This window comes from Piliocolobus tephrosceles, chromosome 7 (assembly GCF_002776525.5).
Source record: "Piliocolobus tephrosceles isolate RC106 chromosome 7, ASM277652v3, whole genome shotgun sequence".
In the NCBI taxonomy this organism is placed as follows: Eukaryota; Metazoa; Chordata; class Mammalia; order Primates; family Cercopithecidae; genus Piliocolobus; species Piliocolobus tephrosceles.
The window spans coordinates 36,687,809-36,701,635 of record NC_045440.1 but is presented as its reverse complement, the minus strand read 5'-3'; the positions used below and the strand labels follow the sequence as shown (position 1 = coordinate 36,701,635).

At 38.2% G+C, this 13,827-nt stretch overlaps 1 protein-coding gene across 9 annotated transcripts in view; it reads left to right on the top strand.

The window, feature by feature from the left end:
* NSD3 (nuclear receptor binding SET domain protein 3) overlaps nt 1-13,827 on the top strand; it is a 110,958-nt gene that overhangs the window by 52,304 nt on the left and 44,827 nt on the right. For all 9 annotated transcript variants that reach the window (XM_023214525.3, XM_023214524.3, XM_023214523.3 and 6 more), the window contains exons 5-8: nt 890-1,044; nt 2,570-3,085; nt 5,912-6,038; nt 12,221-12,321. In XM_023214525.3, coding sequence (XP_023070293.1) covers nt 890-1,044; nt 2,570-3,085; nt 5,912-6,038; nt 12,221-12,321 — 899 coding nt within the window. The remainder of the gene's footprint in view (nt 1-889; nt 1,045-2,569; nt 3,086-5,911; nt 6,039-12,220; nt 12,322-13,827) is intronic.

The window sequence follows — 13,827 nt, the reverse complement described above, 5'->3', positions numbered from 1 at the left end:
TAATGTTATTTAAATTTAGAAATTAAAGCTGAGATGCAGGCACAGTGGCTCACGCCTGTAATTCTAACACTTTGGGAGGCTGAGGCGAGAGGATTGCTTGAGCCCAGGAGTTCAAGACCAGCCTGGGCAACATAGCAGGACCCCATCTCAGTTTCAAAAAAAAAAAAAGAAGGAAAAAAATTAAAGCTGAGAACATTTCAAAATATTTATTAATTTATTTAAAAATAAGAACCTATCATAGGCTGGGGCCAGTGGCTCATACCTGTAATATCAGCACTTTGGGAGGCTAAGGCAGGAGGATCACTTCAGGCCAAGCATTTGAGACCAGCCTGAGCCACATAGTAAGACTCCCATCTCTGCAAAAAAAAAAAAGCAACAAAAAAATTTATTAATTAACTGAGCATGGTGACATATGCCTGTAGTCTTACCTGCTCAAGAGGCTAAGGCACAGGATTGCCTGAGCCCAGGAGTTTGAGGCTGCAGTGAGCTAGGATCATGCCACTGCAGTCCAGCCTGGGCCACAGAGTGAGACTATGTCTCTAAAAACAAGAACCCCTTACATACTATCATTAATTATATTTTTATGAAAAATGACTATTTTGTTAAAAAGTTAATGAGAAGAATTTTTTTTTTTTTTTTTTTTTTTTGAGACAGAGTCTTGCTCTGTCACCTAGGCTGGAGTGCAGTGGTGCGATCAATTATTTGTGGTGATTTTTACAGTAGCTATTAGTTCTGTAACTGGTGGGTATTGGAACGTATCTTTGGACAATCCAAACATACGAGTTTTAATGGGAGTAATACTGAGGAACCTGGGTTAGATTCCCATTTTTGGCAAAGTAGATGTGAATGCTTATGTTCTGAAATGGTTAACAAGACTTTTTACTTACAGGTGCCCGAGAATATCATGTCCAGTTTTTTAGCAACCAGCCAGAGAGGGCATGGGTTCATGAAAAACGGGTACGGGAGTATAAAGGTCATAAACAGTATGAAGAATTACTGGCTGAGGCAACCAAACAAGCCAGCAATCACTCTGAGAAACAAAAGGTAACTAACGTGTTAATATTATTTACCTAGTATGGTTTTTAAAGAGCTTAATAACTTAGAAGAATTTTTCATACTTGAATTCAGACAATTATTAGAATCCTTTTTTTAAACCCGTTTCAGCTCAGTTTTAATCATAATGGCAAATTACTAGTAAGTTTGTAAGTATACCAATGAGTTTTATATGTCATATAAACAATGTATAGTACTATTAAAAACTTAAGCTGCCTGCTTAATACAAAATTGGATTCTATCATGAGTTTCATTAATGTGCATAAGATATACCAGATACTAGTGAAATGTGGATTTTGCCAGGGATTTTTACTCTTTTTTCTATTTCAGCATGTTTCCATAATTTCTTTTCATTCTTATTTAACAAAATTGTTTTATGAAAGTAAAGTTTTAAAAATATTTAATGAGTGCCTATTGTGAAACAGGTATGGTTTTAAGCATTTTACATATATTAACTCACTTATTATTCATAACAACCTATATGAGGTAGATACCATTATTCCCCTTTTTACAGATGAAGAAATTGAGGCTCAGAAAGCTTATGTAACTGGTTCAACCAAGATCACACAAGTGATGGAATCAGGAAATATATTTGATGTGGTGGTGGAGATTTTAGAATTTTGACATGAACTCTTGGTAATCTGGTTAAGATTTTAAACTCAACTAATTTTAGCGTGGGTCTCTTATGATTCAGAAATTTGTCATTTTTTACACTTGAAAAACTAAATTTTATCACAGAATTTTGATTAATTTTATGAGACTTACATTTTACAGATTTATAGATCAGTATTTGACATATACTATCTCATAGTTTTATTAACTAATTTCTGGCTACATCAGTCTAGCCATCTGGATAATTCCTAATTGCTTTGGCCATCTCACACATCTTTATTCAAAGTATTTTTACCCCTCTTGCCAATCCGAAGTCTTCTGATCAACTCTGGATCTAGAGACCTATGGAAGCTATAATTCCAGGTCTACCTTTTTTCTCATCCATGCCTGTTCTCCTTTGTCTTATTAACTTTCATTTGTTCCTTGGGGCTCTGTCCTTTCACTTCATTCTGTCCCTGCATGCATTGTGGTTCAAACTCTGCCAGTAGCTTTGTTGTGATCTCTGTAGCACCCCTGACTTGCCCTCTGCCCTAGATATGGGAGAGAATTGGGAGTTTCAGGGCATCATTTTTAATGATAATAATCATTTCTGTCATCATTGTTCTCTTTTCCCTCATTATCACTAGCTTTTTATGTATATGAAAGGAGAAGGATGTCTCCCTCCTGGGGGCCTTGTCCAGCAGAGTGATCAGCAAAGGAAGGATATAAAAGAGAGGCGATCCTCATGTTATCTAATATCTATTTATCAGAATTATGGAGATAGAATATTCCACTTGTTTGACCAAAGAACCTGAAGATATTTATGTAGACCTGAAGAGATAACAGGATCACATGGGAAATACATGTCAATTTTAATGTACCTATTAGAGTAAAGCATGTCTGATAATCTCTATCTTTTTTAAAGATTCGGAAACCTCGACCTCAGAGAGAACGTGCTCAGTGGGATATTGGTATTGCCCATGCAGAGAAAGCATTGAAAATGACTCGAGAAGAAAGGATAGAACAGTATACTTTTATCTATATTGATAAACAGCCTGAAGAGGCTTTATCCCAAGCAAAAAAGAATGTTGCCTCCAAAACCGAAGTTAAAAAAACCCGACGACCAAGATCTGTGCTGAATACTCAGCCAGAACAGACCAGTGCAGGGGAGGTGGCCTCCTCACTCTCAAGTACTGAAATTCGGAGACACAGCCAGAGGCGGCACACAAGTGCGGAAGAGGAAGAGCCACCTCCTGTTAAAATAGCCTGGAAAACTGCGGCAGCAAGGAAATCCTTACCAGCTTCCATTACGATGCACAAAGGGAGCCTGGATTTGCAGAAGTGTAACATGTCTCCAGTTGTGAAAATTGAACAAGTGTTTGCTCTTCAGAATGCTACAGGGGATGGGAAATTTATCGATCAATTTGTTTATTCAACAAAGGTACCTCCTTTTTTCGTGGAGTTTTTTGGGGGATGGTATTTTAAAAGTGGTCAACCTTGGCATTTAAAACAATGACCCTGGCATAATTTAAATACCCTTTCTACCCAATGAATTTGAAATATACAGTCATTGTACTCTGTGGGCAAAAAAGACAGGCAAAAAGTGTATGTTTTTCTTCTTTTTTCCCCCTTCTTTTGTGATATTCCCATCTGTAGTAGATTAGTCTTGAGCTGTGCAGCCAAAATTGAGCTTAGTTCCCTAAGTCATGGAAAAAAACTGGGCACTTTGCCTGTTTCTAGTTTGTGTAGTTAGCTTTTCTTAGTTGCAAAGTGTGCTGCTTATTAAAATCATTTTTGTCAATTATGTGAATTAACCGTTGTTATAAAAGCCACTGTAATAATTGTACCTGCTGACCTGTTTGGTTCCACCAGCAATTTTGTTAGATTCTTATTGGCTTGGGATATCTAACTGCCTTTCAGAGAAATCCCAGAACTGTGTTCGTTCTGTAACAATTAGCTGTGGCAGTAACTTGGGTAACGGGGTAAAAACAGCCTCTGCAAACTGTGTGCCTTCATCAGTTTGTCCTGGGCCTCCATTTAGGGCAGTTATACTTTAGCCTGAAGACTTTAAAACTCTTCCATAATATTGGTGGTATTTATTCCATATACCTCTTCACTACCATCCCATCCCATACCACTGTGTTGAGTTTGTGATTTTGATTTAGTTGCATTTCATTCATATGTATTAAAGAATTCTATGCTTATTTTTTCCTAATATAGTCATATGCAGATTAGTTAAACACAGGTATGCTTAATTAGTAATGCATCTTCCTAGAGAAATGTTAAGGGTGCTCTTTTAACCTGGTCTGCCCATAGGTTCAACTAACTTCAGTTAAGGCCAAGCCACCTGGAAAAACTTGAATTGCAGTCCCCACTTGGTTCTCTTGAGAGCAAATGTATATTTTTCATCTTTCAAATGGCAAATGAGTATGTTGCATCTTTTTTGAGTACAAATTGGCTTTATTCTTGGAGCTAGTTTTACTGCTTCTGAATGTACAAGTCAAACTTTGTCACCACCACCCCAAAGAATGCTATTTAAAGGAAATTCAAGATTAAACTGATCTTTTCAAAATGAAGGCTCTAAAAATACATGCATGTATATATTTATGTTTATTTTTTTCCTTTTTAAAAGATGAGGTCTCACTCTGTGGCCCAGGCTGGAGTGCAGTGGTCGATCATAGCTCACTGCAGCCCCAAGGGATCTTCTGCCTTGGCCTCCCAAAGCACTGAGATTACAGCCATGAGCCACTGTGCTGGATCTTTTAATAATTTTTTGTAGAGACAGGGTCTCACTATGGTGCCCAGGCTGGTCTTGAACTCCTGGCCTCAAGCTGTTGTCCTGCCTTAGTCTCCCAAAGTGTTGAGATTACAGGCAGGAGTCACAGTGCCTGGCCAAAAAAATACATATATATTTATAAATCACTTCTTTACTACTATTCCATTGCATTAAAAATACCTAAAATGACACCTAAGTTAATTATACCTGCGTTCTTTCTGCTTCAGGTTACTTATTGGGTCACATTTTGGTCACCATGAGTGACATATTTCTGTATCTAGGGATATTCTTGTCTCTTAAGACATATTGGCATTGTTTTCTGTGTAATAGAGCACTTTACCAAATGAAAATGACTAGAGTTCTCTTACTGTGATATGTATAAAGACCAGAAAATATTTTGTTTTGATAGAAAATTGAGTGATACAGGTATATTTTTTAGTGATATTTATCACCTGGACTTAGACAAATATTCTACCTCATGTGATCTTATTGTGCATTTAAAAATGTATCTTGGGCCGGGCGCCGTAGCTCAAGCCTGTAATCCCAGCACTTTGGGAGGCCGAGACGGGTGGATCACGAGGTCAGGAGATCGAGACCATCCTGGCTAACACGGTGAAACCCCGTCTCTACTACAAAATACAAAAAACTAGCCGGGCGAGGTGACCGGCGCCTGTAGTCCCAGCTACTCGGGAGGCTGAGGCAGGAGAATGGCGTAAACCCGGGAGGCGGAGCTTGCAGTGAGCTGAGATCCAGCCACTGCACTCCAGCCCGGGCGACAGAGCGAGACTCCGTCTCAAAAAAAAAAAAAAAAAAAATGTACCTTGGAATTAGCTGGGCATGGTAGCACGCGCCTGTAGTCCCAGCTACTCGAAAGGCTGAGGCAGGAGAATTACTTGAACCTGGGAGGCAGAGGTTATAGTGAGCCAAGATCTCGCCACTGCACTCCAGCCCAGGTGACGGAGCCAGACTCCATCTTAAAAAAATTCTTTTTTGGCCGGTTGCGGTGGCTCACGCCTGTCATCCCAGCACTTTGGGAGGCCAAGGCAGGCAGATCACCCGAGGTCAAGAGTTCGAGACCAGCCTGGCCAACATGGTGAAACCTCATCTCTACTAAAAATACAAAAAAATTAGCAGGGCATGGTGGCACGCACCTGTAGTCCCAGCTACTCGGGGAGACTGAGGCAGGAGAATCACTTGAAGCCAGGTGGTGGAGGTTGCAGTGAGCCAAGATCACACACCACTGTACTCTAGCCTAGGCGACAGAGGGAGACTTCATTTCAAAAAAAAAAAAAATTATTTTAATTAAAAAAAAAAGTGTCTTGATCACTTAATCAAATTGTTCTGATAAAGGCTAAGATAGCTTAATTGCAATCAAAGACCATATAAAATTTAAGTAAATTATGATCATTTAAAGCCATCTTTATAAGCCCATGATGCCACTTGCCTGGTAATCACCTGTTTTGTTGTTTTTTCTTTTGCCTTATTTTAAAGGGAATTGGTAACAAAACAGAAATAAGTGTCAGGGGGCAAGACAGGCTTATAATTTCTACACCAAACCAGAGAAATGAAAAGCCAACGCAGAGTATATCATCTCCTGAAGCAACATCTGGTTCTACAGGTTGGTATGAGTGAAGAGTATATGTAGAGGTCCATTTTGAGAAATCCTTGTTCTGTTCTGCTATAATATGGTAGCTGTGTTCCTAAGAAACTCTTAGTTATCAAAAGTAAATTATATTTAAAAATCAAATTATAAAAGCAGTTACTTTAATAGGAAAGAATGGGTTAGAGGCTAGAGAACTTTATTCATAGCAAGTTATTTTTTGTACAAGAATTAAAATAATATGATTCTATAATTAAAAGTGTATAGCTATAAAAATCTATATCCATCTGAGTAAATACACCATTGATTATCTCTCTTTGCATAATAACAGCTTACTTTTCCTGCTCCATTAGCACACACATACCATTTCCTTCTTTACCCCTGTTGGAAACAAACTGGCAGATGCCAAAGCTCTTGTCATTATTCCTAGGTGTGCTAGATACTAGTAGCTGAGGGGCTTAGAGCCTAATTGTCCTAATGTAACCTGTTTTCTGATTAGCAGATACCATGAATTGAAAATCAAGCCATGTTATTCTTGCTTAAAGGAGAAGCTGTATTCAGTAAGATTGTGCCTTTGGAATGTTTAACTTTTTTTTTTTTTTTGAGACAGAGTCTCACTCTGCCACCCATGCTGGAGTGCAGTGGCTCAATCTTGGTTCACTGCAACCTCCGCCTCCGAGGTTCAAGCGATTCTCCTGCCTCAGCCTCCTGAGTAGCTGGGATTACAGGGGAATGCCAACACACCTAGCTACTTTTTGTATTTTTAGTAGAGACAGGGTTTCACCATGTTGGCCAGGCTAGTCTCCAACTCCTGACCTTCTGATCCGCCTGCCTCGGCCTCCCAAAGTGCTGGGATTATAGGCATGAGCCACTGCGTCTGGCCTTGTGTGTGTGTGTGTGTGAGACAGGGTCTCACTCTGTCATACAGAGTAGAGTACAATGGTACGATCATGGCTCACTGCAGCCTCAACCTCCCAGGCTCAGGTGATCCTTTCACCTCAGCCTCCCAGGTAGCTGAGACCACAGGCGTGCATCACCATACCTGGCTAAGTTTTTATATTTGTTGCCATGTTGCCCAGGCTGGTCTTGAACTCCTGGACTCAAGTGATCTACCCGCCTCGGCCTCCCAGTGTGCTGGGATTATAGGCCTGAGCCATTGCACCCAGCCAACATAATTTTTTTATAGACTAATTTACTAAGGATTTTAGAATTTTAATTGAATGTCTGGTGGGTTTGGTTTATGTAAAAGTATTACATCACTAGTATTTATGTAATACTGCTTGCTTCATATAGCCATGAGGAAAAGAGTTAAGTATTAACTAGCTTGTTCATTTGGAATCTTAGTTTAGGAGAAAGGAGTTTGTTTCATTTTGTTCTTTAAAAATTTGTTTTGAGTCTAAGAAGCGACTATAGTAGGAAAAAAAAAAAAAAAGATAAACTATTTTCTGAACATACTTACAGACCCATATATGAGTTTGTTTGTTTTTTTTCCCACACTGACCAGCTGGGTGTCCTGTGATTCAATTTGATTCTCACACGGTTTCCCTGGTGTTAGAGTCCAATCCCTCAGGGTAAGGGCTCAACTCTCTAAGACTGCCCTGGCTTCAGATGTCAGTTGCAAGTCTGGGGCTTCAGAACTTCTGACTGACCAGCTATAAACTGGAGGTTCTCATGACCCCCTCCTTGGGTTTAGTCATTTGCTAGAGCAGCTCACAGAATTCAGACAAGCCCTTTCCTTACATGTACTGGTTCATGTTAAAGAATATGGCAAAGGATACAGATGAACAGCCAGATGGAAGAGATGCACAGGGTAAGGTATATGGAAGGGGCTGTAGAGCTTCATGCCCTCTCTGGCCATGCCACCCTACAGGCACCTTCGTGTGTTCAGCACCCTGGAATTTCTCCAAATCCTGTAGCTCAGGCACTTTTATGGAGGCTTTATCATGTAGGCATGATCAATTAACTCTGTCTTCAGCCCCACTCCCCTTCGCAGAAGATGGGGAGTGGAACTTAAAGAAAGCATCTAATCATAGCTTGGTTTTTCTAGTGACCAGACCCCAACTAGGAACCCACCAAGAGTTGCCTCTGTAGAACAAAAAACACTTGTATTATGCAGGAAATTCCAAGGGATTAGGAGCTCTGTGCCAGGAACCAGGGGTAGTGATCAAATATGTATTTCTTATCGTATCACAGTATCACAGTGACCAAGTAATTTTCTGGATGGATCAAAGTCTTAAGATCTGAAGTGGTAATCTTGAATCAATAGTAACTCAGCAAACCTGTGATTGAGTGGCATAAAGTGTAAATATTTTTGTAAGGGAAATTTAAATAAAATTCTAATTATTAAAATAGCAAAGTAAAAACAATCATTGTTCACAAAAGTACTTGGGATAGCTTTCGATAAAAAGAAAATAATGGAAGCTGCAGGACAGGGAGAAGTAATGCCAGTGGAGATGGGACACATGCTGGATGGGGCATTTTAAACAGCCTTTTTTAATATGGAATTGGGAAGGAAAGTTGAGTTAAAGAAAGGAGGGAGTGAATAGCAAAGTCCAGTACTACATTTGCAACTTGTGTCATTTCAAAATACTTTATAAAAAGATGAACTAACAATGTCAAAGGAATTGGTAGATGGACTTAGAAGATTTCACATTAGCCATAATTGAGAATGTTCCCTTCTTTGAATATTAAAAGAATCTTTTGGCCTCCACTTTCCATAATTAGGTATGTCAGTTTTGTTACCTCTTTACACTAAATGATTAGTAATTTGTCTGAATTTAAATGGGATATCTGGAATAGGAGGATCTTTATTTGAAATCAGTTTCCTAAGGAAAAAGTAAATTCTTCCTATATTTGACTGATCTTAACTCAAATATTATGCTTTTATTTAGGATGGAGCTTGTTTTTCTTCTTCCTCTCAGTTACTGAACTTTTTTTTTTTTTTTTTTTTTGAGACAGGATCTTGCACCCAAGTTGGAGTACACTGGTGTGATCGTAGCTCACTGTACCTTTAAACTCCTGGGTTCCAGTGATCCTCCTACCTCAGCCTCCTGGAGTAGCTAAGACTACTGGTGCCTGCCACCATACTTGGCTAATTTATTTTATTTTTATTTTTTGTAGAGATGGGGGGGTCTCACCTTGTTCCCCAGGCTGGTCTCGAACTCCTGGGCTCAAACGATCCTCCTATCTTGCCCTCCTGAAGTGTTGGGATTACAGACATGAGTCGCTGTGCCCAGCCTGAACATTTTCTTTTTATGTAGTCTTTTCATTGTAAGATTTAATATCTGCTATGAATATTTCCTTTTTTTCTAAGTGGAAGGTTATACTTCTTTATATCTGGAAAAAGGCAGTATTGCTTTTTGCTTAAGCAGGCACATAGAATTTAGGTTGTAAATTAAGATTGAAAACTTAATTTAGGGCCGGGCATGGTGGCTCACACCTGTAATCCCAGCACTTTGGGAGGCTGAGGCAGGCGGATCACAAGGTTAGGAGTTCGAGACCAGCCTGGCCAACATGGTGAAACCTCATCTCTACAAAGGTACAAAAAAAAAAAAACAGCTGGGCATGGTGGTGCGCGCCTATAATCCCAGCTATTCGGGAGGCTCAGGCAGGAGAAGCACTTGAACCCTGGAGGTGGAAGTTGCAGTGAGCTGAGATTGCATCATTGCACTCCAGCCTAGGTGACAGGGAGAGACTCCATCTCAAAAAAAAGAAAAAGAAAAGAAAACTGAATTTAGGGACTGGTGCTCTAAAGCTTTGAGCTTGGTTGAAGTTTGGTTAGCAGCCATAGTTGATAAGCATACTTTGTCTTTTTAAGTGACCATTTTGCTTTTTGTGAAAATAACTTAAGTAGTTGAAAAGTCAAAATAGAGACTTGTTCACCCTTCATAAACCAATTGCATCATCTCAGCTGGTGTTAACTGCTTAAGGAAATTATTGAGCCTTTTCTTAGTAAATTTCAGGGATATATAAAATGTTTGGCACTGTCACATTTTTGTCGTTTGAAGAATTGTACTTGTATTCACACTAGTTTTCAAAGCTATTTTCCAAACCCAGAAATGCTCACCTCTTCTTTCTTAGAACATGAATATAATACTCTTCAGTGGTTTTAAATTTATATGTTCTTTGGGTAACTTTCAGAATCATTTTAAGAAATCATGTTGCTTTATCCTCTCTAAGACAGTAAATCAAATATCTTCTGCTCTTCATGGTGTGATTATATTACCCTCAACACAAGTAAAGATTTTTTTTATTTTTTTTTGAGACGGAGTCTCACTCTGTCGCCCAGGCTGGAGTGAAGTGGCGCGATCTCATCTCACCGCAAGCTCCCCTCCTGGGTTCACGCCATTCTCCTGCCTCAGCCGTCCGAGTAGCTGGGATTACAGGCAACCGCCACCACGCCTGGCTAATTTTTTGTATTTTTAGTAGAGACAGGGTTTCACCGTGTTAGTCAGGATGGCCTCGATCTCCTGACCTCATGATCTGCCTGCCTCGGCCTCCCAAAGTGCTGGGATTACAGGCATGAGCCACCGCGCCCAGCCTTTTCTGTTTTTAAGCAATTCCATTTTCATTTTTGCCCTCCCTGGTAGTATTTGAATATTGACACTTATACTAAAGTATGGATCTCTGGGATCCTCAGGTGGTTCTGGGAGGATAACATATCTGTTGTCTTAGTAAACATTTTTGTCAGTGTAAGGAGAAGAGTGAGAGTAAAGAAAGGAGCCAACACCTTTATTTGTGATTACTGTAAATCAATTAACCACAGCTCCAAAACAATATATTATTATCAAACTACCCACTCCTTCCCAAAAACAAAACAAAGTAGTGGCTTCCCTCATTTTGGCTTTGAACTAAAGTGAGGGAAGTCATTTATACATAGCCAAGAGCAGTGAAACCAGAAAATATAAAGGTTATATGAAAGGCTAGATAGAGCTTCTATCTGAGTTTATAGGTCTTAGTGGCTTCTTCCTATGGCAAGCCAGAGGTGACTATGATTTAGGAAGGAATATGTAGGTGGTCCAGGCACTGAAAACATGGGAGAACAGCTGCATTGCAGGTATCATTCCTCCTCAGGCTCACAGAATGAAATCATTCCTGACTTAATGTTATTTGAAGTTGTGTTCTTTAATTTCAGTTTTATCCTTTCCAAAAATGGGGTCCATGTGAGTTTTCTTCAATTTGCTTTTAAAGAATTGTACTCTTTAAAAATCTTTTTTTTTGAGATGGTGTCTCACTTTGTCACCCAGGCTGGAGTGCAGTGGCGCGATCTCAGCTCACTGCAAGCTCCGCTTCCCGGGTTCATGCCATTCTCCTGCCCCAGCCTCCCGAGTAGCTGGGACTACAGGCGCCCACCACCACGCCCGGCTCATTTTTTTTTTTTGTATTTTTAGTAGAGACGGGGTTTCACCGTGTTAGCCAGGATGGTCTCAATCTCCTGACCTCGTGATCCGCCCGCCTCGGCCTCCGAAAGTGCTGGGATTACAGGCGTGAGCCACCGCGCCCGGACTAAAAATCTTAATAGTTTGTTTTACGATGGTAAAACATGAAAAAGCTTGATAATTTGTTTCAACTAGTTTTCCATGACTAATTATTTCCAAAATATAACAGATCCCTTGATAGTCAAATTAATGATTAGGTTTTGGTCACATTTTTGTGCCTTTCCTGCTTTTCCTGCTTTTGGTATTAATAACAATAGCAAAACTTATATAAGTGCAACAAGCACTGTTAACCATTTTACATATAGAATTAATTAAACTCCTTTGTTAAAATGCAGAATGTGTAGCACTGATTGAATTTTGAACCAATAATTGCTAATGCCAAATGGGTAATAAAGTTATTTTTATGCATCCTTCAGTCCCTTCATTCCCTAATTATATTTACCTAAAGATGTTTATGTGCTTTTAAAACTAAACAATGTCTCTGCTGTTTTAGTTTGACTTTTTAATTTTTAAAAAACCAATCCCCCTTTATTTGTATAATTTAGGACCCTTTGTGAATCCCAGTCTCAGCTCATCAGCCTTCACAATTTGATCTGTTAAATAATTTATATGCTCCTGAGTATTTAGCAGATTTTAATGACTTTAATTAAAATTCCAAAAGTAATAGGTAAGAAAAGCAAATAATTTGGTCATATCTTAATTACATAGATGTCAAGGTATCCTTAAATGAGTTTTTGTTTGTGTGTTTAAATCATTTCTTAGGCTCAGTAGAAAAGAAGCAACAGAGAAGATCAATTAGAACTCGTTCTGAATCAGAGAAATCCACTGAGGTTGTGCCAAAGAAGAAGATCAAAAAGGAGCAGGTTGGCTTCCTACATGTAGAGAGTTAAAACATTGTATTTGTAAATGTTGTGGCTTACATTCCTGTCTTAAAAGAAAGAGAAACTTTCCCCCACACTGAGTTTCCTTTCTGGACTATCTTACGCTTCTGTCCCGGTGGGTTCCAGTGCTCAGTTTTAATACAGCCATTCCTGTGATTCTGCTTCAAGCATTTTCACAGAAAACAGGCTTCAGGAGATGGGAAGCCAGTGGTGCAAGACTCTTTTAAAAACTGTCTTTACATTTATTTAGAAGTTTCTGTTATCGGCAAAATGATTTCATGTTTTTATGATTTTTATTTGGAACCATCATTGAGTTCCTTTTTTTTTTTTTCAAATTTTGATTTTTGGTTTAAGCTGCTGGTATGTATTTCTTTTATTTTTAAACAAATCAATTTAATTTATATTCTTATATTTAAGAAACAAATAATCATAGATGATCTGGTTTTTCTGTTAATATCGCAGATTTTTTGGAATGTTATTTTCCCAGTGGAATATTCACCTGCTATCAGGTTGTCAGATAAATAATATTTGGGTAAAAAAAGGTGTGTATGGGGAGTTGCATTTTGACTGAAGTGTATTAAACCAGTGTAATCAATGTAGTAAGATTCATTTAAATGACCTTTTCAAAGAAAATTTTAGAAGCCATTCTTCTTTAAACTCACAATCAGATTTTTTCTTAATTTTTTTAGTGAAAGGATATCCATTCTTACAGCCTAAATACCTGCCAGTAAACAAAACAAATTCTGAATAGAATTAGTTCCAATAAGTTTTATGTTTTTTAAACTATTTAATATGGAAGAATGTGAGCTTTTCTATTTAAAATATTTCCTTCATCATTTTAAACATCCAAATTTAAAAACTAACTTTGTGGGTGCTCTGTGGTATCACCAAGCAAGTGAAACTGTTTTTCCAGAATATTTAACTAAAATTTAAATCGTATACTAATTTGTCATTCATTTATCATATTAACTTTCATATTGCATACTTAGGAAACTATATTCCAAAAAATCTTTCTAAGCTCTTGAAAATCTATAGTATTCATTTCCAAAATGAAGTTGTGATTTTGCCAGCTGGTTCCCAAATTCAATCTGTGACCAGTCAGTTTAAAACTAATAAGCAGAATGAGTACAAAAAGTGGGACAAATTGTTAATGCCACTGTGTTATAGTTAGTAGTAGAACAATACCAGTGATTGTTTAGAAGATTTTATATTTGTATTACTAATTGTATCTTATAAAAGCGTTTCTGTTGTATGTTTTTTTACCTGTTGTAAAAAAAATAAAATTTTTTTTAAAAAGCTTAGAACAATCCTTAAATATTTACAAAATGTGTTTCAACATTCATATTTCACCACATCTTAAAGAAACATGAAATTCAATTTATAGCTTAAACAGGAACTCCTCCAAACAGCCTCCTTTCTCTAATTCCAATGGTTCAATCCTCAAATTACCACGTGTTTTACATATACATTGGCAGAATAACTTCTGAT